This window comes from Lygodium microphyllum, chromosome 19 (assembly GCF_053477565.2).
Source record: "Lygodium microphyllum isolate KBCC chromosome 19, Lygodium_microphyllum_v1.1.10, whole genome shotgun sequence".
In the NCBI taxonomy this organism is placed as follows: Eukaryota; Viridiplantae; Streptophyta; class Polypodiopsida; order Schizaeales; family Lygodiaceae; genus Lygodium; species Lygodium microphyllum.
This window is the reverse complement of record NC_141153.1, coordinates 7,436,331-7,460,686: the sequence shown is the minus strand read 5'-3', so window position 1 is coordinate 7,460,686 and position 24,356 is coordinate 7,436,331. Positions and strand designations below refer to the sequence as shown.

The 24,356-nt window shown below is 45.8% G+C and overlaps 1 protein-coding gene across 4 annotated transcripts in view; it reads left to right on the top strand.

The window, feature by feature from the left end:
* GMI1 (gamma-irradiation and mitomycin c induced 1) overlaps window positions 1-24,356 on the top strand; it is a 214,712-nt gene that overhangs the window by 92,319 nt on the left and 98,037 nt on the right. For all 4 annotated transcript variants that reach the window (XM_087701024.1, XM_087701027.1, XM_087701028.1 and 1 more), the window contains exon 25: window positions 17,211-17,350. In XM_087701024.1, coding sequence (XP_087557150.1) covers window positions 17,211-17,350 — 140 coding nt within the window. The remainder of the gene's footprint in view (window positions 1-17,210; window positions 17,351-24,356) is intronic.

Below are 24,356 nucleotides of genomic sequence, written 5' to 3'. Positions count from 1 at the left end.
CCGACAGGGCTCGAAACATAATGCTCAGATGAGGGACGTCGGCCCCTACCCACTAATTAATGTCCATCATGTAACCTGGCCACTGTTGGGAGAAAAGTGCCAGTCCACCTTCTCCCATTCACTGGGAGATGTGGTCTGTCACTTGGCTCTTCATCTTCTCATCTATTTGAGTGGTCGTCCAATCTCTTGTGTGAGAGGCCTGAATGAAGAAGGCGTAGTTTGGTCGATCCAGTGGTTCTAGTAGATGGACCTTGCCGGTCCTAGACTTACGTACCACGAAGATTCCCACCTCCAAGGGTAGTGGGAACTCTCTGCGCTCTGCAACTCTTAAGTAAGACCACAACGCAGTGTGAAAAAACTCCTGTGGTAGTAGTTGCGCCGAACTTGAGAAAGTGTGACGGGTAGCACAAATGGATGAACTGGTGGTTGTTTTGGGAGGGGAGGGGGGGACTAGATTGCGGGTGTGTGGAGGATGCCGCCGTATGGGGCCCCGCACCTCCTGTGGGAGGGGGGATGGGTAGAGGGGGGGTCACCTATGTTGGGTGGGGATCAGGGGGGTGATGGTCGGGAGGAGGAGGATTGAGAGATGGTGGGGTGGTTGGAGGCACACGGTGGGTGTGGGGGTGGGCCGGTAGCTCTAGAGGAGGGGGGCTGTGGACTAGGGTCAGAGGCGGGGGGGGGGGGGGGGGGAGGGAGTGGGGGATGTGGGCCTTCGGGTGAGGCGGCCTGTGATGCCTCTATGGGTGGTGGATGTGTAGGCCTATGGTCCTGTTGGGTAGGGCGAGGAAGGGGGGCCCGCATGGTGCTTTGCTGGGGGGGCGAAAATATCTGAAGCATGTCTACTCTGCTGCGTGGTGCTCAAAGTCATGACAACGCAAGCATTGCCCTGGGTTCCCAATCACAATGACCTGCTGCTTGAAGGAATGTTTGCATGCCTCGATCTCTCTAGAGACTATGGTATATTCTTTCTCTCTTTCACTGCCACCCATACCTTTGGGACTCGTGCGGTTATTGTTGCGTTTGTGAAAGAGGTGGGAAGGATAGTACCGAAGAGCCGTCCAAAGTCTTCCACCAGTTGGTGATACTCCATTGCCAGTCCGAGAAAGAGAAGGGGGACTGGGTGTCTAAGGAACTTGTTGTTGAGCGTGAAGCCATTGTACCAAGGGACCATGTAAATGACCCTGGTGGAAGCATAGGGTGAATTGGCTAGTAGCTCACGTACCTTGTTTGCCAAGGTGAGCCATACCGTGAAGATCCCTTGTTGAAGGGGATGCAATGGCAATGGAGAAGGAGAAGTGGAAGACGTGGGAGAGAAGAGCACACACAATGTAGGTGCTGTCCAACTGAACTGACAACATTATTGCACTATCATATTATATATGAATAAAGAATGGGTGGTCACAGTATACACGGGTATGCCCAGCGGCCTTTTACCCCAACAACCTCCCACTAAAAGGCCAATGTGGTTGGGGAGTGAAAATAAAGAAAAGAGAAAAAAAAGACAAGGTGAGGAATCATAACATCTCACCCAACTCCCAATTGGAAAGTGAGCTGTGCAAGAAGTGTCGGGAACCTCTGCAGAAGAAGAGTGAAGGATCCCCGAATCCATGACATCCAGGAGATAAGCAATCCTGCAGCTCCATACAATGGAGTAATCCAAGAATGCTTCTCATGAAGCAAGCACAACTCATCAGTGCACGGCTGTAAAGCATCAGAGTCGCGCATAGCATCAGCGTGGTGCATATAAGATAGCGGAGAGCAATCAAACTCTCTAGAGTCAATCACTGAAAGAGGGCCAACATCCCGAACACTCATCCAATGGGGTCTCAAGGCTACATGTGGTCTTAGCGAAGTGGAAGACTGACATATGGCTGGCTGTCTAGCCTGCAAAACTACAAGAAAATGGCTCTCTTGAGCCTGCAAGGGGTTTAGCAACTGACCACCAACATCCTCACCCTGACTGCTATGCATAGCTACGTCATCTGGGCCAATAAGTGCCTCATTTTCAGCATAAACAACTTGCTGTAATGGCACTGTAGCTGCTGTAAAATCAGCCATAAAGCATACTGAACGCTCATCAAGAGGGCTAAGAGGTGTCTGCGTCTCATAGGAGACAACATGACGGCTGCGTATGAGCTGCTGGGCATCCAAATCCCATAATCTATAGGCCTTAAAGTCACCGTCTCCATAAGCAAGGAGGATACATCTACGTGACATAGGCTCATTTGGCATACGTGCAGATGCTTGGCAGCCAAACATCCTCAAGTAATCATAGGAGGGTTGCATGCCACTCCATGCCTCATGGGGGGTAATACCATCCAAGGTCAAGCACGGCGTCCTGTTAACCAAATAGACTGCTGTCATAAGGGCCTCAGCCCAAAAGCCATAAGACAACCCAGCTGTGGTAAGCATAGAAGTAACCTTTGCCTGTAAGGTCAGACACATGCCATGAGCAATCCCATAATACTGTGGGCACAAGAAATCAATGCCATACTGCTGACAAGAGGTTCGAAAGCTGGGAGAGAGAGCATGACTCTCATAATCGATCTGCAAGCACCTAGGCCTGCTACCAGCAGAATCCATAAACCTGTCAAGCATAACTGCAACATCCTCAATCTGCACCAAGGGAAAAGCCCAAACACGATGGGTAGCATGATCAACAAAGGTCATAAAGTACGACGCTCCACCAAGTGACTGGGAAGGCATAGGTCCATATACTGCACAATCGACAAGATCTAGAGGAGCATGCCTCATACGATCGCCAAAAGCCAAGGGGGCTCTGCAAGGACCAAGAGTACAATCAGGGCAAGCATCAAGATGTGTAAGTGACATAGGAGGCAACAATGAGTCTGAACGAGACAAGATCTCCATCTCTTTGTGGTGCGTATGGCCTAGGCAATAATGCCATAACAATGCATGTGGTATCCGTGGATAATTGCAACCATAGAATCTCCCATATGAGAGACATGCATTAGGTAATGAGAACCAACTCGAGAACCTCTGGCCAAAACCAAGCAACCATGATAGATCTTCCATGACCTATCCTGAAGAGAAACAGAGTAACCTGCATTATGCAACTGACTGACAGAAATCAGGCTCTTACTGAGCATGGGAACATGTAGAACATCCCTGAGCATAAGAGAAGTCCCATTAGGCAAAGCTAGGTGTATGTTCCCTGTACCAACAATAGCATAAGTCAGCTCAAGGCTCAGATCTATACATCCATCAACCTCCGTGTAAGAAGAGAACCATGCTCTATGAGGGGTAACATGACGAGATGCCAAACAATCCAAAAGCCAAGCATAGGCATAGGCTTGATCACTAAGCAAGTAAGATGTAGGGAAACTAGATGACAGGAGTACATACTCAATTGCATCATCATGGGGAACATGTACCTCACTACTAGTAGCAGTGGTATCACTTGTTGCATCTGTTGTATTTCTGACTCTTTGCTCATGTCGAGTCCGTCTCTGTCTCTGCTTCTCTCTAATCCATCTGAAACATTTCCTTTTAACATGCCCAAGCTTCCCACAATGGAAGCATACATCTGTAGAAGAAGAAGAAGATGAAGCAATTGAAGACTCATCAGTAGGACTATTCGAAGCATCTGAAGAGCTCAAGGAGTATAGGGCTGCCCCAACAGAGGGAAACTGCTCATCAAGACAACCGTCTGCAAGTGCATCAGTGGTAGAAGCATGCTGCTGCAAGGACTCATCCATCCGTAACAGAAAAGGGAACATAGAGGCATGAAGCAAAGATGTAGAAGCTCCCACATGAACAAGCCTTGTAGGTAACTGCATGACATAGCCAACCACAACAGTGTAAAAGCCAAGACATCTGTCATAAGAGCATATCGATTTCAGCTAGGAAATCAGCCCATAACCATATGTGTAAGCATGACTCTACAGTAGATCAAACCACATAGTAGTATCCAAGTCAATGCAAGACTGATAAGTGGCATAAGATCAGGCAATGATCAAGCTCCAAGAGAAGCCCAAGTACCTATACAACAACATCCATATAAGCGGCTCTGTAAGGTATATGACAGTAGACCATGTGCATAGACAGGCAAGCATACATAGCATCTGCTCCTTGATCTGCATGCGCAAAAGCAACCTAGCTAGCATAGAGGCTAGGCAACAGAGAAGCATAAAAGCCATAATGACTGCGAAGCCCAAGCACTGTCAATAAGTCCACTAGTCAACCAAAGAACCTGCAAAAAATCCAAACACCAGGGAGCAATCAAAGCTCCAGTATCCAACTGCGAAAGAGTAGACCAATCACTGCTCATACATAAGTCAGCATCACCCAAACATCAGGATCCATACATCGAAGCACCAAGGCCTGATAGCATCAAAACTGCATACGGAATAAGCCAACCAAATGTCAAACTGCTCAATGGAATACTCGATGAAAGTCAAGACGAAGCCGGAACATCTGCCGTCCTGCAGCCAAACCCAAAAGCATCCCACTACAGACATCATTCCATAACGGGTCGTACAAGCATCACTCAAGTGATAGGTACTAGTGAACTGTCTCAAGTTACTGCGGTCTGCAAATAAAAAATGACAGTGAAACCATATATCGAGCTCTAAATCTCAGCTCAAAGTGATTCCGGAGCATAAATCATCAATGTGGCATCATCCAAATACATGAATACATCATCCCAAGTAGCCGAGAGCACCCATAGACCAATAGGCATAGCCAAGTATAGCATTAAATAGCTTCAGCCCTGCTCATAACAGCAGCAAAATGACTGCTAAACAGAGGTAATCTAGGGCCAAACTCAGCACCAAAACCAAGTCATAACATGGGCACAACATTCCCAAGCATGGGGGGTACCAACCGGGCATACATAGGCATCCAATGACCATCAACCATAAGCAACTGTGCTTCAGCCCTGTTCATAACAGCAGCATATAACCTGTGAAAACTGAGCAAAACAGTGTTCAATCGAAGCTCAAAGCCAAGTCAAACCATAGGCACATCATCTCCGAGTGTCCGGGCACCAAACGGGACCATTCAGGCATCAAATGCCAATCCCACTAAGCCCAAGCAACAAATGCCAATGTTACACTGCTGTGTAATGTCTGTGAGCTACTGTAAACAGTCCTGGGACTGTGCAAATCGGACCAAAAACATCACCCAAGTCAAATGCAAGTGTCAATGCTCAATGCCAATTGCCCGAGGGCTCCAAATGAGCCAAAATCAAGTGCCAAAGGAGGGGGAGAGCTGCTGTTGTGACTGTCAATGCTGAAGACACATATGGGAGGGCTACATGATTGCGCCAATTGTAAATGCTGGTCCTGGGGTTGCAAAAAATGGTGGCCGAGCTTCGAAGGGGTCCGGTTAAAGCCAAGGAAGGCCTCAAATAAGTCAAAGGTAGGGGGGGAGCAGCCAAGCTTCAAAGGTGAAGCTCCAATGGCGGCCACACTTAAAGAAACCTTGCTGTACCTGTGAATGTCTGAGAATACTTGTGAAGGAAGATCTCGAAGCTTGCGTGCACGGTCGAGAAGCGCTCCAGAGATCCCGCTCTGATACCAGTTGAAGGCGATGCAATGGTAGTGGAGAAGGAGAAGTGGAAGACGTGGGAGAGAAGAGCACACACAATGTAGGTGCTGTCCAATTGAACTGACAACCTTATTGCACTATCATATTATATATGAATAAAGAATGGGTGGTCACAGTATACACAGGGAGGCCCATAGGCCTTCTACCCCAAGACTTGGCCCATTAGAACCGCCTCCACGATCTATGCTGTGCCAATGCGTATCGTGGAGTGAAGCGAGTCTCGAAGCTGGGCCTTGGATGGGGAATGTCCTACTACTTGACCAAGGCTCGCTGTTTCTTTTAGATCCAGCTCTGTGGCACGGACTGCTAAGAGCTGTTTCTTAGAGAGGACAATGTGCAAGGTGTTTGACTAGGGGGACACTTGCAGAATGCACCAGCGTACAAACATAGATTTCCATTGCGTGTCCTTGTTGAGAACCTACCAATCACGTTGTAGTGTTGGCAGTGGGGTGGGATGTTGTTGCAAAAGGAGGGAGCAACAGGGGGGGTTGATGGCGAGGAATTGGGGGGGAAGGGGTTCGGTTTTCTTGTGGTGGGTAAAGTGCTGGTGTCCACTCGTGGCCTGATCCCGTAGGTGGAGGCTTGACGGGTTTGAGCGAGGGGGGGGGGGGGGAGTTCCAGGCGTGGGCCACACAGGGAGTTTCTTGGCTTCCAGTAGGGCGGTAGGGGGGTGTGGAACGTGTGAGGAAGAAGCTGACGAGAAGGGGGGGGGTGCAGCTTGTCACGATAGTGGAGGCGTGCGTTGCAAGGGGAGGCAGTAAGGCGGATTGGTGGGAGCAGGGTGGCGCAGTGGAGGGAGGGGTGCGTGAAGGTGGCTCGACGCTAGGAGGGAGGCGTAGTGGCGGCCAAGGAGGGGGGCGCGATGAGGGCCAGAGGAGGGGGAGGCCCTATGGCGGCGGGCGGGATGGGGGAAGCGCGATAGCGGGCACACAACGTGTTGGTAGGGTTCTTCACAAGTTTTGTTTGCAACAATTGTGAGCGGTCTAATCATGTTTCCTGGGTTTCTGAGATTCTTAAGCACCTTGTTCATTGCTTTAGACATTTTTGGAGCTGTTGGGTATTTGACTCACGCCTCACTTACGCCTACTTTCATATGGGAGTGTCGGTGATCACTAGGACACTGGGGCACTTTTTACTCTCGGTAGAAGAGGTTTTTCCCCCTAGACTTATAGTCTTATTGTCGTATGTGCTTATGTGCTTATGTTACACACTTATGGGCACTTAATGTGTGTCGGGTGTGAACACCCCCTACAACCCTAAGGTTTAAGGGTTGTACTTTGTACTTTCTGGTTACACTCTTTCACTCTATTCTCCTGGGTGTCGTGCTTCACTCTGTCTCTCTCACTCTCACACTGTCTACTGAACTCTCAGCTGCACCTCGATCCTCCCATCTCACATTTGGTATCAGAGCAGTCTGCAGACTGAAGTTCCCATTGTCTGCAGCCCCCCGCCAGTTCTCAGTTCTGCTCCAGGCCTTCAGCTCCAGCCGACAGCGCACAGCTCCACCTGCCTGTTCCAGCGCGCCACCAGCAGGCGCCGTCAATGCCTGTACCTGCGCAGCCTCCCTGCGCTGAGTAGTTAGCGCGCAGCTCCACGTCGTCAGCCCCAGCCGCCTACACAGCTCCACTTCGTCAGCCCCTCCGCGTGACTGCTCGCTCGACTGTCAGTTTGTGCCGCCAGTTGCAGACGTCACCAAACACGCCCTGTCAACGTAAACGTTGCTGGACTGTCCCGTCCGCCTGCAATCTGACCAACGACCAGTGACCTGACATTTGGTCGTCTGCCTGCAATCCACGTCAGCAACGAGTCGTTTGACAGGCGTCCCACGTGAGGTATATTTTTTTAAAACAAAAATTTATCCCTTTATTCCAGAATCAATTTCTGGCAGAGGAGGTTCATACGCAGCAGGCACCGCATACAGGATACAAGTGTGGGCTAAATTTGATGCAAATTTCTGAACGACTTCATCAGAAATTTTGGGGCTTTTATGTATTTTGAGGACATTGCATATGAACTGCTGTTACAGTCACAGAAAGACTGTTTTGACAGAGATTTTGGCAGAAATTTTGGGGATTTTGATATTACAGTGTTGCTGAGCACTGTTTGCACCTTGGGAAGCGTGCATTAAAAGACGGTTTTTGACAGAGTACGCCCTTGCACATTAATTGCAGAAGTGTGCTTGTTGCAATTTCTGGAAATTTGCAGATTTCCAGTCCTTACTGCTTGACATTGCTCAATTGTCTTTGGAAATTTGTCATCATGGCAAATCAGGGAGGTGATGTATTTACGTATGTATCCAAGGAAGACAGATTGGACGGAAACAATTACTTGCTATGGTCATTCACGATGAAGAATGTATTAGTGGCCAAGAATTTATGGGATTATGTCAGTGGAGAGGAAACTCGACCGGGAGTTGTAGCTCCCGTTACTCCTCCTCCTCAAGGAGCACGTGGACAACGGGGACCTCAGCCCGCTCCACCTCAGCCACTTCCTCCAAAAACTGCAGCTCAAAAAGCTTGGGATACACGTGATGCACAGGCCTTGTCTCGCTGATTGCTCTGGCAGTTCAGCGGTCCATCATCCCTCACATTCGTTCAGCATCTTCTTCACGAGATGCATGGTTGACTTTGGAGCATATGTTTGTACGAAAGAATGAGACTCGGATCTCTTTCTTGAAGAAAGAGTTAGAGACTTTGAAGATGAATGAGGGTGATTCTATGCAGGATCACTTAAATAAAATTCAGGACTTGAGGGAGTAGCTCATGAATGTAGATGAGTACTTTTCGGATGCACAGTTAATATCCACCACCTTGAATTCCTTATCTCCTTCGTACTTGTCCTTTCATACTGCATTGAATCTCACCATGAGGATTGCCGAGCACCCACTCAATTTTATTCAGCTAGTTAGTTATCTTCTAGAGGAGGAGCAAACAAGGAAAAATAGTGGTGTGGATGCTATAGCCTCTGAGCAGGCTTTTGTGGCAAGACAGAAAGGGAAAAACAGCAAGGTGAAAAATGCTCCACAGAGTTCTGGCACTTCGGGCACATCACAAAATCAGACAGAAGGGGGGACGCAAGCTAAAAAGGGAAAATGTCATTATTGTAAGAAGCCAGGCCACTATATCACTGAGTGCAGGAAGCGCATTGCCAAAGAGAAGAAGAAGGAGTCAGGAATGTCTATTTCTACTACTCCTTCCACTGCTAGTGAGTCCGCGTCCTTTGTTGTGGACAGGGACTATTGTTTTTACACTTGCAGTTATGACATATCTTGGGCCGATAGAGCACTTAGCTCTACACAGGATGCTGACACTTGGTTCTTTGACAGTGGTGCTTCTACACATATTACATCCCGCAGAGATTTGTTTGCTTCAGTTTAGTGCACCTCCCGTTGGGAAATGTGTACAGTGTGCCAATAATGCATCATACCATGTTCGTGGTATTGGGGAGATTCAGCTCACAGCCATTGATGGCTCTATTCTCCGCCTGCAGGATGCTTTGTTTGTGCCTGGAATCAAGAAGAATTTGCTTTCTATTTCTTCTTTGGCACGTTGTGGTTTGCAGGTTACGTTTGATGATGACCGTTGTATGGTTAGAGATAAAGAACGCATGACTTTGGTCTTGACAGGATCTTTGTGTCATGGTTTATATGAGTTGGATGCTCTTTCAGTAGATCAGACGGCATACTTGACATCCACTCTTACTCCTGCTATGATACAGGGGGAGTTATGGCATGCTCGTTTGGGGCATGTAAACTTTGGCAGCTTGATGCTTTTGCAGCGTACTCAGATGCTGGATGGCTTATCTCTCTTTGAGAGACCTCCTGAGCACTTATGCGAGGGATGCATTTTGGGAAAAATGCATCGTTTGTCATTTCCCCGTGATGTTGCTTTCAGAGCAACAACCAGATTGCAGTTGGTGCATTCAGATGTTTGTGGACCTATGCAAACCATGTCATTGGGCGGTGGTTATTATTTTGTGACATTCATTGATGACTTTACACATTTTTGCTGGGTCTACTGTTTGAAAAAGAAGTCAGAAGTGTATGATGCATTTTTGGCTTTCAGTGTACTTGTTGAAAATCAATCTGGATGCAAAATTAAGACTCTCCGTTCGGACTGAGGGGGGGAATACATGTCCTCTATGCTGAGTTCTTTTTTGAAGCAGAAAGGCATAGTCCATCAGTACACTACTGCCTATACTCCACAGCAGAATGGGGTAGCTGAGAGGAAGAATGGGTCACTCATGGAGATGGCCAGATGTATGCTGAAGGCAAAGAGCTTGCCTCATAGTTTTTGGATGGAAGCAGTCATGTGTGCTTGCCATATTTTGAACAGATGCCCTACCAAAGCCTTGAAGACCATCACACCTTTTGAGGCTTGGAACAGCCGTAAACCTTCTGTTGGTCACTTTCGTACCTTTGGGTGTCTTGCCTATGCCCATATTCCACAGGTACTTAGATAAAAGTTGGACAACAAGGCTGTTAAGTGCATTTTTATGGGATATAGCAATGAGAGCAAATGCTACAAACTCTATGATCCCGTTTCAAAGAAGGTTTTTGTCCGCAGGGATGTTGTTTTTGATGAAAATCAGAATTATCGGAAGAAAGCCATTGGAACGAAATGGGTCTACAAACTGAAAAGGAAAGCAGATGGATCCATTGATAAATATAAGGCACGGCTTGTAGCTAAAGGCTATGCACAGAAAAAGGGCATTGACTATGAGGAGACATTTGCTCCTACTTCCCGTATGGGGAACTTCAGGAGGAAGTTTATGTACAGCAGCCCATTGGTTTTGCAGTTGAAGGCTCAGAACATTTGGTATGCAAGCTCAAAAAGGCACTATATGGTTTGAAACAAGCTCCTAGAGCTTGGTATGCAAAAATAGATGCTTTCTTGCTTGGTCAGGGGTTTCTAAACAGCTCATCTGAGTCTACCCTTTACGTATGTAATGAAGGTGGATCTATGCTGATTATATGTCTTTATGTTGATGACCTTTTGCTCACTGGAACACATGCTGATCAGATTTCAGCATTCAAACAAAATTTGCAGCAAAGTTTTGACATGTTTGAGTTGGGAGTTTTGCATTACTACTTGGGCATCCAGTTCATACATGATGCTCGATGTATTGGGCTATCACAGTCAAGGTATATTGGGCAGCTTTTTGAGAAGTTTAGCTTACAGGATTGCAAGCCAGTTTGTACTCCCATGGAACCTGGACTGAAACTGTCATTACATGATGACAGTGATTTGTTTGATATACATATATATGCTCCTGCAGTTGGATGTCTTATCTATCTATGCAACACTAGGCCGGACATACAGTTTGCAGTTTCAGCTTTGAGCAGGTATATGCATCAGCCACGCATGTCACATTGGCAAGTTGTCAAGCGTGTTTTTCGCTACTTGCAGGGTACTCGATCTCTTGGGTTGCTTTATGCCAAGGGGAGACCACTGCAGTTACATGCTTACAGTGATTCTGATTGGGCTGGTGATTATGATACACGTCACTCCACTAGTGGCAATTGTTTCTTTCTTGGCTCTTCTTGCATTTCTTGGCTTAGCAAGAAACAATCCACTGTTGCCACATCGTCATGTGAAGCTGAATACAAGGCAGCTTTCACTACCACAGTTGAATGCGTATGGTTTAGACGCTTGCTAGCTTATTTGGATTTATCTGTTACGGAGCCTAGTCCTTTGTTCATTGACAGTCAGAGTGCCATTGCAGTGGGACGGAACCCAGTGTTTCATGCTCGAACGAAACACATTGAGGTCCATTATCACTTTGTCAGAGAGAGGCTACATGCAGGTGATATCAGCCTTGTCTATTGTCCTACCACCAGTAATGTGGTAGACATCTTCACCAAAGCTCTTCCTTGTGACAAATTTGAAGCATTTCGCGATGCTTTAAATTTGATATCCTTTGGTGGCGGATGATCCTTGTACTCTTGATCACTCTTCACTCTAAGTGGGTTTATTGGGTATTTGACTCACGCCTCACTTACGCCTACGCTCATATGGGAGTGCCGGTGATCAGTAGGACACTGGGGAATTTTTTACTCTCGGTAGGAGAGGTTTTTTTCCCCAGACTTATAGTCTTATTGTCGTATGTGCTTATGTGCTTATGTTACACACTTATGGGCACTTAGTATGTGTCGGGTGTGAACACCCCCTACAACCCTAAGGTTTAAGGGTTGTACTTTGTACTTTCTGGTTACACTCTTTCAGTCTATTCTCTTGGGTGTCATGCTTCACTCTGTCTCTCTCACTCTCACACTGTCTACTGAACTCTCAGCTGCACCTCGATCCTCCCATCTCACAGGAGCAAGTTTTCATTGTGTTGAAATTCTTCTTTCCTTAGGCATCAGGCATTTAATGGCTATATGTAATGGCGATTGCATTAGTTCACTGTGGATGTGTCTAAAGGGGCTGTCTCCTTTGATCTAATGGTCTTTAATGCGAAAATGGTGACTAGCCAATATGGTATTATATCATGCTACTCTTTGGAGACAAAGACTGCAGATTATGGAGCAGCCCCTAGAAACCAAATATTAGAAACATGTTTCGAAAGTTTCTTTCAATAGGAGAAAAAATAAGAAAAATAAGTGTTCTTTTTAAAGGGACTTGTATAGTCTTAAACTAGGGAAAGAGGTGTTAAACCTCTATGGAACTTTCTTTTAAACAAGAAAAGGCCAAAATACATGATAGTCAACTGAGTATAACGTGTTATATGCCCATTATTTATGTCTAGTTTAGTCTTTAGAGTAGCTATACTATGATTCAGACTTGAGACATCATCATTCATGCATACCACCAAAATAAAATTCAAATAAACATGTTACAATACCCGCGTAATGATGGCTTTGATGTATCCATAAATTAATTGGCTAGACCATTTGCAACTTGGAGTGGTTCCTAACCACTATTGACTTGTAGAGTGGCATCAATAAATTAACTAATGGCTAATCGCTAATGTCACCACTAACACTTATTGGTGAAACAATTGTCCTAGGGTCAAAAATGATAGAAACTGAGAACCAAAACCTAGTTGTCATAATTTGTGACAACTTCACCCATTGCATCCCTGGGGTCGTTGGCTTGTCATCATGAAATAATTGCCATATGCAACAAAGGTGCTTGAAAACCTAGCACATTTGATCATTAACTTAATCAAATGTTACTAGGAAGATTAGAGGATCCCCTAAAAATTTCATGTCCCCATGACAATCTATGGTAGCGTCTTATGGTTGCTATAAGATGGCACCCTATCGGACAGAAGAGGTCTCCATGGTCATTATGTGTGGAACCCTCCTATTGGCTCAAATGTTTTTGTATTAGTTGGAAATATATCTGTGTGTGAGTCTCAAGTAGGTAGAGCCCAAGTTGGAATTGGTTTGTCACTGTTATCAATGGTGAGAAGGAAGGCTCTATCACCTCTTGGCAAAGTTGGCATATGGTGTTAGGTTGAGCACAGTTTCTCCAAATGTATGTAGTTGTCCCAACATGGAGCTGGTATGGGAATGTGTGTGAATGCGGATCACACATCGAATCCCGTATGACAAGTGCACATCCATGTATCTTGGTATCTAGCTGTCCCAACTTATGGCAACTGCACACCAATGTATCTTAGTCATACCAAACAGTTGCGAGGTAAGAGAGGAAGTTGATTGTCCGGTTGGAGGTCCATTTTCTATCCAAGGGTGGTGCTGGCTTTTGCCTAGTCCTGATCACGTCTAATCTGACTGTGCCCTGGCTCTCTCCTCTGCCTATGGAGCAAGCTCAGCTAGGATCCCATATGAGAGCATTGCAAATTAGCATGGTGGTCACTTCTGTGTCAAATAGCTGTAACTTGATCCTTTGATTGTGGAACTGTATATGTGTGCATCTTTAGACTCCCAAGGATTCTGAAGACTGCATATACTCACGTCAGCCAGGGCTGTCCTCACCATACAAAATTGTGGGCTAGAGATAATAGCCCCTGGTTGGTCATAGGGGATATCACTCTCATTTGCCACCCTCATATACCAGAAATGTATTCCTAGTCTGGTGATTCAAGCTGAGCATAAATTGAAGACTATTAGCTTGGTCTTCCCTAGGTTCGTTGTGAGGTCCTGGTCTGCAGAGATTTCCTGCAATGCATTGAGGGGAGATGGTAGGTGCTTAGGTGAATATGGTATGAGCACAATATCATTTGCATATGGGAGGACCGACATCAAGGTGCCATGGAGATGTGCAGGACTTTCTCCCCTGTGGCTAATTTACTCTTTCACCTCATCTATCTAATGTAGAGTGTAGGTGAAAGTGAACATCCCTGCTTCATCACAATAATACTAGTAATTTCCTTTAAATGCAGTGTGCAGCCCAGACTCTACCACATGCTCATAGACTGATATCATGCTCCAAAGCATCTTTTAGGGATCAGTCCAAGGACCTGCAGCCTCCTCATAAGTTTGGCTGTCATTATAGTGGCAAAAGCTTTGCAGAAATTTACAAAGCAATAATAGATCCTGCTCCCATATGCCCTGCCCTCCTCCATGAGGCACAAAAGGGTTAAGATATGATTAAGGGTGGAGAAGCCTCGCAGAAACCTACCTGGCCCTTCACTTTCACTCCCTGTCTCTTTGCCCATATGCTGAGTCCATGCACCAGAACAGAACCATAAAGCTTGGCACAAACTGCAAGCATACGCTGAGCCTCCCATTCTGTCTTTTTATTTTTGCATATCATCTTTTTAGGGCCAAATAGTGTAGGTGATAGAGGGAAACGGCCCAATGGTGAGTGCATTCACCTATCACAGATCATATGGTGCGGATATCCCCCACTACACCTCATTTGGTACCCCTAGGTTGTGCAACCTCTTCATCAGCTCGGCAGCTATTATGGTTGCACATGATTTCTTAAAGTCCAAAAAACAGTAGTAGATTGTTGTCTTATGTGCCCCATCCTCATTTGATGGTTCTAATTGTAAGCATATGATCGAAGGTAGTGTAGGAAATTGTGCTTCTTTTCCTAATGACTCTGCTCCTGGTCAAGGACAAATCTGTAGGTCTTGTCTGGGTAGTGTCCATTCAGTTTAGTTCTGATTCCAGTTGCTTGGGAAATGCTTGCAAATGACTCTGTTAAGCATGTATACTAAGAATGAAGATGCTGTATCCAAGAGCAACTTGGTGAAGAATATGGAGAGGAAACAATATGATTACATTTACCTTAGAGTGCCCCTCTAATGGGTATCAGGTGTTGAGCTAAAACACACTTCTCAGCTGATTAGCATTCTCAGACAGCCCCAAAACACACTTAATTAATGAAAAACCCTAAGAAGGGGAGCGGTTCGAGAGAGTTTCAGTGGTCCCCGGAAAACCCTAATCCTTTGGGGCACTCTTCAACATCTATATATAGACAAGGTGCCCCCATTCAGTCTCATTCTTGCTTGTGTAGGTTTCACACCCTTGAGTGCAGATTTTAGCCATCAGTCTACTCTATGTGGCTGTCTAGCATTCGAGACTGCTACCACCTCTCTGTCAGCCCTTGCAGTGTGCAGTGCCCTGGCGCCTTCCTCTTGGCTGTCGCCCACTGTTTGTTGACTTCCTCCAGGCTGCGTTTGGCATCTTCCAGCATCTTCATCACCTTCTGTAGCTTGCATTTGGTTCCAGACCAGCCTAGCGATAGTTCCTACAAACTCCAGCTGCTTGCATTTGGTGTCTCTTCGTCTAGGGGATAGGTGCTGGTGCTCCTCATCCAGGCGACATCCACAGTTTGCATTTACAGTCATGTGGGGGCCGCCTTCCATCTCCACAAACTACACACTGGGATTGGTGGTCACAGACTTGGGATCCGTCTCTGGTGGATGTCACTCTTTGACATAGTGCTCTGCCTTTGAGTATTTGTACACTCTTACATTCAGTTGCAGTATTCATTCACTTCAGAGTTGTGTTCTTCTTTCCCTTTTTCTGTTTGTGTGTTTGAGTTTTGAGTTTTGCGTATAGGGTTTCAGTTTTGAGTTTTGCGTTTAGGGTTTGAGTTTTGCTTTCTGTGTGTGTGTTTGTCTCTTTGTGTTTGTGTCGTGGTCGTACACTCTGTGTTTCCTCAGTGCAAACCTCAGCAATTTTCTTCACACCAGGGTGATGCTGGATATAACCAACCTGCTGGCTGTTATTACCTGATGATAGAGGTACATGACTTTGAAAGAGACCGGTCATGAAAAGGCCAGTTGATCGTCTCATGCAGTTATACCTACTGTCTATATAATCCCCATGATTGTGTAGTGTTGGAAATGGATGACTTCTGAGAAAATCTGCTCAATTATATGGAGGAGCGTTGCTCTGAATGATATAGCCTGTCTGGTGGCTCATGGTATTATCTCACCATATAGGAAGGCCCGTCTTGTTTTTCGAGGTGGGGTGCGGGGGGGCGTCGTGGGGGGGTGCGCTGTGTCGTGGGGGGTGACGCGGGGTGGGGGTGGTCGAGCGGGGTTTTTGGAGGAGAGGTGGGGTACTGTGGGGGGAGCGCGGTTTTTCGAGGTGGGGTGCGGGGGGGCGTCGTGGGGGGGTGCGGTGGGGTGGGGGGGTGCGCCGTGTCGTGGGGGGGAGACGTGGGGTGGGATGGGTCGAGCGGGGTTTTCGGAGGCGTGGTGGTGTGGCGTGGAGGGAGCGGGGTTTTTCGAGGTGGGGTGGGGGGGGTGCGGTGGGGTGGGGGGGTGCGCCGTGTCGTGGGGGGGTGGGTCGAGCGGGGTTTTTCGAGGTGGGGTGCGGGGGGGGGGGGGATATGCGCCGCGTCGTGGGGGGGTGCGGTGGGGTGGGGGGGTTTTTGCCGTGTCGTGGGGGGGCTGACGCGAGGTGGGGTGGGTCGAGCGGGGTTTTCGGAGGCGTGTTGGGGTGGTGTGCCCTCTTGCCTCCTCTTTTTGCTGCCGTGGGAGAGAGAGAGAGTCCCCTTCCTACCACAGAGAGAGAGAGAGAGAGAGAGAGAGAGAGAGAGAGAGAGAGAGAGAGAGAGAGGGAGGGAGGGAGGGAGGGAGGGAGGGAGAAGAAAGAGAGGTGAGAAGAAGAAGAAGAAGAAGAAGAAGAAGAAGAGAGAGAGAGAGAGAGAGAGAGAGAGAGAGAGGGAGAGAGACACTCTGTGAAGGATCTCCTTCTTTTTCCCTCCGTAGAGGGTGTCCACACGCATTGATGAAATCTGGCATTATCGAGTATGATTGTAGGCTTGGTTCAAATGAAGATACTGAAAATTTGGCCAAGAACCTGGATGATGATATATGCGGACACAATCGGTAAAAGAGTACTAGGAAGATAGACTAAGATACATTAAACCTCCCTGTGTATGAATTAGGTTTTCTTTATTATTGCTCTTGGAGCTGTACTACGTAAGTCTGAGTGTATTTTGTATTGTAAGAATGGTCTTTCTTTTTTGTTCTTGGGGGGGGGGGGGGGGCGGGGGGTCTTCTAGAGAAGAGAAAAAGAAATCTATTCATATGACTCCTAGGTATAAAATATCAAAGATCTGAAATTAAAGTCATCCATCTTTGAGTTGAGAGAACCTTAATCAGTTGCGGTAAAAAGGAAAAGGATGAAGTTTCATTTTGAAATGTTTGGGCACACAGACCTGCTATCCGGCATGTTCTAACAGGAAATGACTCTTATAAAATTGCAGGTGGATGATGAATGCGCTGATAAGGCTCTGAATGAGACAGTATCAGTGCAAATTTTGCCATCTGATAAAATTGGTCATTGGGATCTTGATGTCATGGATGATTGTGAAGCTGGAAAGGGAAAGTTGATGACAACAACCAGGTGGGCTCTTGAAGGAATGAAGTAATGATCAGAGAGTAGGATACTTATAAAAATGTTATAATCTGTTTATTATGGTTTTGTTGACTGGGAGAAGAAACATTGGCATATTAACCAGTTGATAGAGGAAGAAAGAACTTCAACGTTGTTTAAGTGAAAATTTTCCAAGGATAATCAAGCTTTCGTTAAGTGGCGCTGTTTTGTCCTTGCATGTTCTGTAGAATAATTTCTCACATATATTGATTTACAAAGAACAAGGATCTCTGACCATTTCCCTGAAGTAGGCTAATAAAAATCACAGTTCACTTTAACGGAGGCTTTCCGCATGCTTGCTGATCATTCTGTTGACTACCTTTTCATCTGAGTACCTTCTTCATGATATGCTACAGTAGTTATGTCTATCCTTGAGGTGCCTCAAACATGTACACATTTTATACATGGAATGATGTTTCCACAAAAGAATGTAAGAGTTAGCTCTGACTTCCAGGCTTAAGGTTCTAGTATTTATGGTGGAAAACAACCTTCATAAGTGGTTGCATAGAGTTTGTCAATTTTGGCTTTCCAAAGCCCAGTTCCTTGGATGTATGGAGGTCCCAAGCAGATGGCACCCAATAGCAGACAAGAGAGACCAAGTTCCTGCCCATTGGCAAGAAAGGAATCAATGATGAGAGGGATTTTCACTTGTCCTGCAAAAAAGGCAATGACCATTAGAAATATTATGACTTGAAAATGTAGAAGCAAGGGGAAGACCACCCACCAGCAATCTCCAGCTAAATACACTGAATTTTAAAGGAGTTTTTAGTAAGCCTGCGCACCATCACTGCAGATTTTCACCAAGCTTTGCCGTTGTGAAGAGCCCAGGCGTTATTAACCTTCAGTGTGAACTAATCTTGATATCTCTCTCTCTATTTTTTTCATGAAGGGTAATTTTGTTAAGTAGTAGAAACACACAATTGATAAGCACAACATAATAGGAATTACATTGTGTCTCTCTCTCCCCTGTTTTTTTCTTTGTGATTGTATTAATTACTGGAAACACGAAATTCAGAAGTACAATGAAGCACTTCCCTATGGTCTATGGTCACTTCCATTTAGTCTCTCTCTCTCTCTCTCTCTCTCTCATAATAGGTAATTGTATTAATTATGAAAAATACACAAGTACAAGATTGCAAGATTATAAGGTGCAGGATGGCTCTAGTCCATCGTACATAAAAGATACAAAGTCACAAGAAAGGAATAGAGGAGATTGCCGTATACCAAGGGACTAAATAATCTATAACCAAGATATCACGATGCTGTAAAAGGTCAAGCTGCCACTGGAGAAGACCCTTAAGTTTCGCAACATGATGTTGAATGCACAAGTGAAGATTAAAAATGAACGCATTGTGAGTGACGGAAATATGCCAGCAACCGCAAAATCTGGAAAACTGAAACAGAATCTTCATGTGAGGCTAAGGTAGACCATTGTATTTAGCTTTTCCAAAAACCCAGTCAAGTGAACACATACTTGTGCCTAGCACCGCATGCCACATGTTCGAGAGAAGGGCCCAAATCTTCTGAGCAAAGGGCAGGAAATGAAATCCATGGTGGGGAGACTCTACTGCAATGGTTTCTCTCTGTGCACGTATCTTCGCTTGCCTTCTCTCTCTCTCTCTCTCTCTCTCTCTCTCTCTCTGTACATGTATCTTTGCTTGTACAGAAGTCACTTGTCTAAAAGAGCTCAAAGAAATACAAAAGTCGAGGGCTGGTCATTGAAGAGACCACCCATCTCTAAGATACTAAATTATAGATGGCCTAGAAGGGGGCTGAAGAAACTGCACTGGGCCAAGAAAGCTAATCATGTCTAGGGAGAAATATCTGCCGACTCAATCATGCCAAGCTTCTACATTCTTGATGAGGAATCAAAGATGAATGCATTTCTCATAGTTTTTTGAAAGCATCGATAGCCCAACCACTCGGGACCAAATGGCCGATAGTAGTGATGTTGTGTGCCACCGGGCAAGAAAGAAACCGATCATGGGAGGTTTCTACAAATGTCGGACAAAAGGGACAACGATAATTGGAAATCCACCACCTAGAGAGTGTAGAGGCAAGAGGAAGAGCACCAATCAACATTCACTAAATGAAGACCTTGTATTTGTAAGGTGTTTTGTTAGGCCAGTTTGCCACCATGACAAATTTCCACTATGCTTGACCTCTCTAGCCCTCTTTTTCGTTTTCAGTAAAAGGTAATTGTATTAATTACGAAAAAAGTACAAGATTCCATGGTTACAAGATACAGGATGGCTCTAGGCATCGTGCATGAAATTTGAGATATTCGAGTCAAGGTACAAACGAAGTAGAGTGAGTATAGGGGGGGTAGAAGAAAATGCAGTGTGGCAAGCATGCAAATCCCATCTAGGGAGGATATTTGTTAACCCAATCAAGTCGAGTTCTGCATGTCCGATGAAACATCAAAGATGAATGCATTCTGCATGGTCTATATATTGCAAACCCAGAAGTGTAAGATAGGAAAGAGCACTTTAATATCAGCCTACACGAGGACCACAAACTTGGAATGACCAAAGGCCAAGTCCCTTGGAAGCATTGATAGCCCAACCACTCAGAACTAAATGGCTGATAGTAGTGATTAAACCTTCCATCGCATTGGGCAAAAAAGGAAGCGATGACGGGGGGTTTCAATCGATGACTAACAAAAGAAGTAGCAAGCATTGGAAATCCTTCACTTGGAGAGTGCAAAGGCAAGCGGAAGTGCACTCATCAACATTTGTCAAATGAAGACCTTGGAGCGGAAAGACATTTGTTAAGCAAGCTCATCATTACCACACATTTCCGCCATGCTTGGCCTTTTTGGAGACCCTAGGTGGTATTGCCTTTTTGGACAAGAGTCTACTTAGTCTTGATCACAAATAAGCAAATGATATATCTGATTAGTTGAAGCACGACCCAAAAGCAACTGACCATTAATCACGCAATCCTGCCAAGGGGCCTCCTGGTCCAAAGAGGGAAGAGTTTGGATGGCTTGTAAAGAGGTGGAGATGGCATTCGACAAATTGCAGTAGCCTCGGAAAACATGGAAGTAGCATCGAGCCGATTTGAAGGACATAACAACCCCACTCATAGGTAGAAGAGCATTAGTAATAGGGACTAGTGTTAGGTGCGCCATCCTATTCCAACATTAGCCTTTCTTGCTTTATTGCTCTTTGCCTTGCCAAGAGAGAAGTCTCCAAACTGCCATCACTTCCACTCTTAGGGAGTTTGCCACTTCCTATTTGGGAGGTGGGTGCCAAGAAAATTTGGCAAGGAGTGATCTTGAGGAGTGGACCAAATTATTCAACTGCATAAAAGACTTTAGATGGATAGGCTATTTGGCATTAATAGCATGCCACCATGGGGCAGAAATCCTGGTGTTCCCATGCTTAATACCTTGAGTCGCAAGAAGAAACTTGGCAATGGGGTTGCCTACTCTCACACAAGGGTTGGAATAGTGGCCAACGAAGAGAGACCATATGTGTCTCCAAGTCCAGAACAACCCCACTACCCATTATTTTGGGAGTGCAAACATGGTGCTAGCAGGTCCAGGAGATACCCATCCATGTAATCGCGCTCTCTCTCTCTCTCTCTCTCTCTCTCTCTTTCTCTCTCTCGCTCACTCTCAATCTTCCTTGCCACTAGATAGAAGAAAAACCTATGGTGCGAAGTCTCCATACTTTAAGTACAAAAGAAGTAAGTGCCATTGGAGATATTTCATCTAGAGAGAGCTGAAGGAAGGGGCAAGCAGTCAATCAACATTGTCCAAAGAAAGACATTGCATTTGGAGTTTTATCGATCCATTTCTTCATGATAGTTGATTGCCACCATGTGTTACTTTTAAGAAGGCCCTAGACAAAATTGCCCTTAGCTGCTAACTAGTGAGATGATCCCTAGGAAGCATGCGATAAATCTGATTGATTGAGTTGGAATGCAGCCATCCCTTTCGTCTCTAGTCTACCATGGATTATTTGGAACAAGTTCATGGAAAGGCTACCAATCCCCCAAAGCTAAGGGAGTTGTGTCCCGCAAGTTAGACTATCTTGGAGGGACACCAAAAATACATCGAATTGTGTGAAATGATGTCAATACACACAGTGATAAATAGTAACCTCTTTTTTTTTGGTATCAACTCTTCTCTCTCTCTCTCTCTCTCTCTCCATCTCTTTTTGTAATAGGAAATTGTAGTAATTACTTTTTTGCCAAGGGGCCAAGTCCTCCTTGGAAAGGAGATCAGTGTGTTGAATAAGGTCCAACTGCCAATGTGGGAGATCTTTCAACTCACCAAGGTGTATGTGCACTCTGAACGCGGAAACCATTGCAGGTTGTCCAATTGTGCCAATGGTCGCAAGAATGGAGGAATGGAGATAGAAACTTTGTATGTGGTTGTGCTGGAGTAGGATATTCGGGTCGAGCAAAGATCCAATGAAAGAGGTGGAATGACATGCCGAATAGCAAGAAACAGGACCGGATTTTCTGCAGCAAAGGGTACGAAAGAAAGCAGTGGCAAGAAGATTCTGCATAGGTTGGATAGAAAAAATAGGAGCCATTGGAAATGTGGTGTTTTGCATGTGCCGCGGCAAGAGGCATCACCAACCATGTTGCGCCAAAGAAAGACTTTGCTTTTGTATGGTGTCTTATTGAACCAACCCTTCATGGTAGTCGTTTTCCACCAGTTGCAAGATTTATGCAAACCCTAGTCATTATTGGCCGTGGTGACGAGCCGATGCCCTTAATCATTAGGCAATACATTTGACTAGCCAAAGCCTTTTTCAGATGGAGTTGACTTGCAAGGCCTCAATCTTGCCATGGTGATGGGCAAGAGATCTCCCAAAATTAGTGTAGGTGTCAAAAATATGCCTATATTAGCACTTCTTGCGTTTTTATAGTAAAGCCTAGTACCATCATGGCTAAGGTATTTACATGGTTTATGTTGGTTAAGGTAAGTGACCTAATGTGGCTAAGTTGTTTCATTACAAGTTAACTTGCGCTAATGAGTAACCTCAAGCTGGCGAGTAAACATAGGATGAGTAAGCTCAAGACAAGTAAACTAAGGTTAGTAATCTAAGACAAGTAACCTAAGATGAGTAGACTCAAGAAAAGTAAACCCAGGAAGAGTAAAATCAAGAAGGCTAAGCATAGGATGAGTAAAATCAAGAGAACTAAGCCTAAGATAGTTGTGAAAGGCACCAATTGACCACAAGAAGAACAATGCCCTGCAAAGGTTTCCAACTTCAAACGATAGTGCAATAAAGGAAATAGCGTATCCCATTGGGCCTTTTGCACGAGCTATCCCATAGCATGCACGTGGGGTTGCGGTTTGCAACCCACAAGCTAGGGGGAACCAATACAGTGTCAATCGCTCCCATATTATCCTTAGGAAAAGGCCAATAGATTGTGGCATTCAACATTTGACCCATATTGGGCATTCCTTTTGAAGCAACCATTGGAAGTCCACCAACGGGCTCCAGAACACTACATGCACTAGGCATTTATCAAAGAAAAGTGGAACTTTGGCTAGAAGATCATCCCAATTGCTTGTGGATTTAAGCATCATCTCATAGGAACCTCGTGGGCCAACAAAGATTTCAACTACACATATCTACCTGCAAAATGTTGTTTAACCATTTGTAGATCCAAGAGTGCACTGGAGTCTTGTCGGTGTAAAAAAGGATGACCCCTTCTTCATAGAAAGCTGAAAAATAATGGGGAGTAGAGTCTTGGTATTGACGTAGCATCCAAAGTCTCCCCATTGTTTTGGGCTAGAAAGGATTGTTGGTTGTGTTCGACACATTGAGCCAACAATGTATTGGGAAATTCCAAGCGATGATCCTAGTCCAAGTCTTGGGACTTCTCAACAACCAAAGTCACCTGTGCATAAGAGCAAGCACAATGCTCAGGATGTGGAGGGACTTTAGAATCTACGGTTACACATGTTTGCTGTGTTCAACAAGGGGTTGCACATTAGAGCTAGGTTGGACCTTGGAATAAGGAACAACCATTTTCGTACAAGGAACCATTTTTTGCTGCTCTTCATCATCAAAATCAAGCACCAAGGCATCTAGCACTTGGTCTAGGAAGACGTTGTTTAGGTTTGGCATCATGTGAATCCTTGCTATGCAGCTCTTGTCCGATAATGAATTTCTCCCACCTTCTGGGATGTGGTAGTTCGCAAACAATAGGAAGTGCACTAGGTAGGGCAGGTCTCTCTATTGTTCTCTCTCTCTCTCTCTCTCTCCCTGTGTCTCTATTTTATTGATTAAAAGGGCATATGGTGTGTGGGTTTGCTCTCTCTCTCTCTCTCTCTCTCTCTCTCTCTCTCTCTCTCTCTCTCTCTCTCTCTCTCTCTCTCTCTCCCCCCCCCCCTCTCCCTGTCTCGTCACTGCTCGTCTGTCTCTCTCTTGCCTGCCGTCTGCCGTCCGTTCGTCCGTCTCTCTCCTGTCGTCCGTTTGTCACTTGCCCCCCGTCCGTTCTTCTGTGTCGTCACTGCCCCGTCCGTACGTCACTCGCCCTCCCTCTGCCGCCTGTCACTGCTCGTTACTGTCCCTCTCTCTCTCTCTCTCTCTCTCTCTCTCTCTCTCTGTCTCTCGTCATTGGCCCGTCCGTCACCTGCCCGGTCCGTTCGTCACTTGCCCCGCCCGTTCTCCCGTCTCCTGCCGCCACTGCCCATTAGTCGATCACGTCACTCCAGGAAAAGGGCGGATATCACATCACTCCAGGAACGGCATTGGAATTATATTCGAAGGCCCTCAATTGTGATCACACTGATGGAGCAATATGTCGTAATCAACTTGTGCCCAACATAACAAGACGGAGTTCGCTCGCAAAATGGAGAAGGTCCAGATAGAGCAGATGATTACCAATGCCATCAACAAAGTCAGGAAGGAGTATGACAACGGACTGAGCATAGTGAACAGGCAGTTGAATGATAAGATTAAAAAGCTGGAATTGAAGATAGAAGCCCAAGATGGGGAGATTC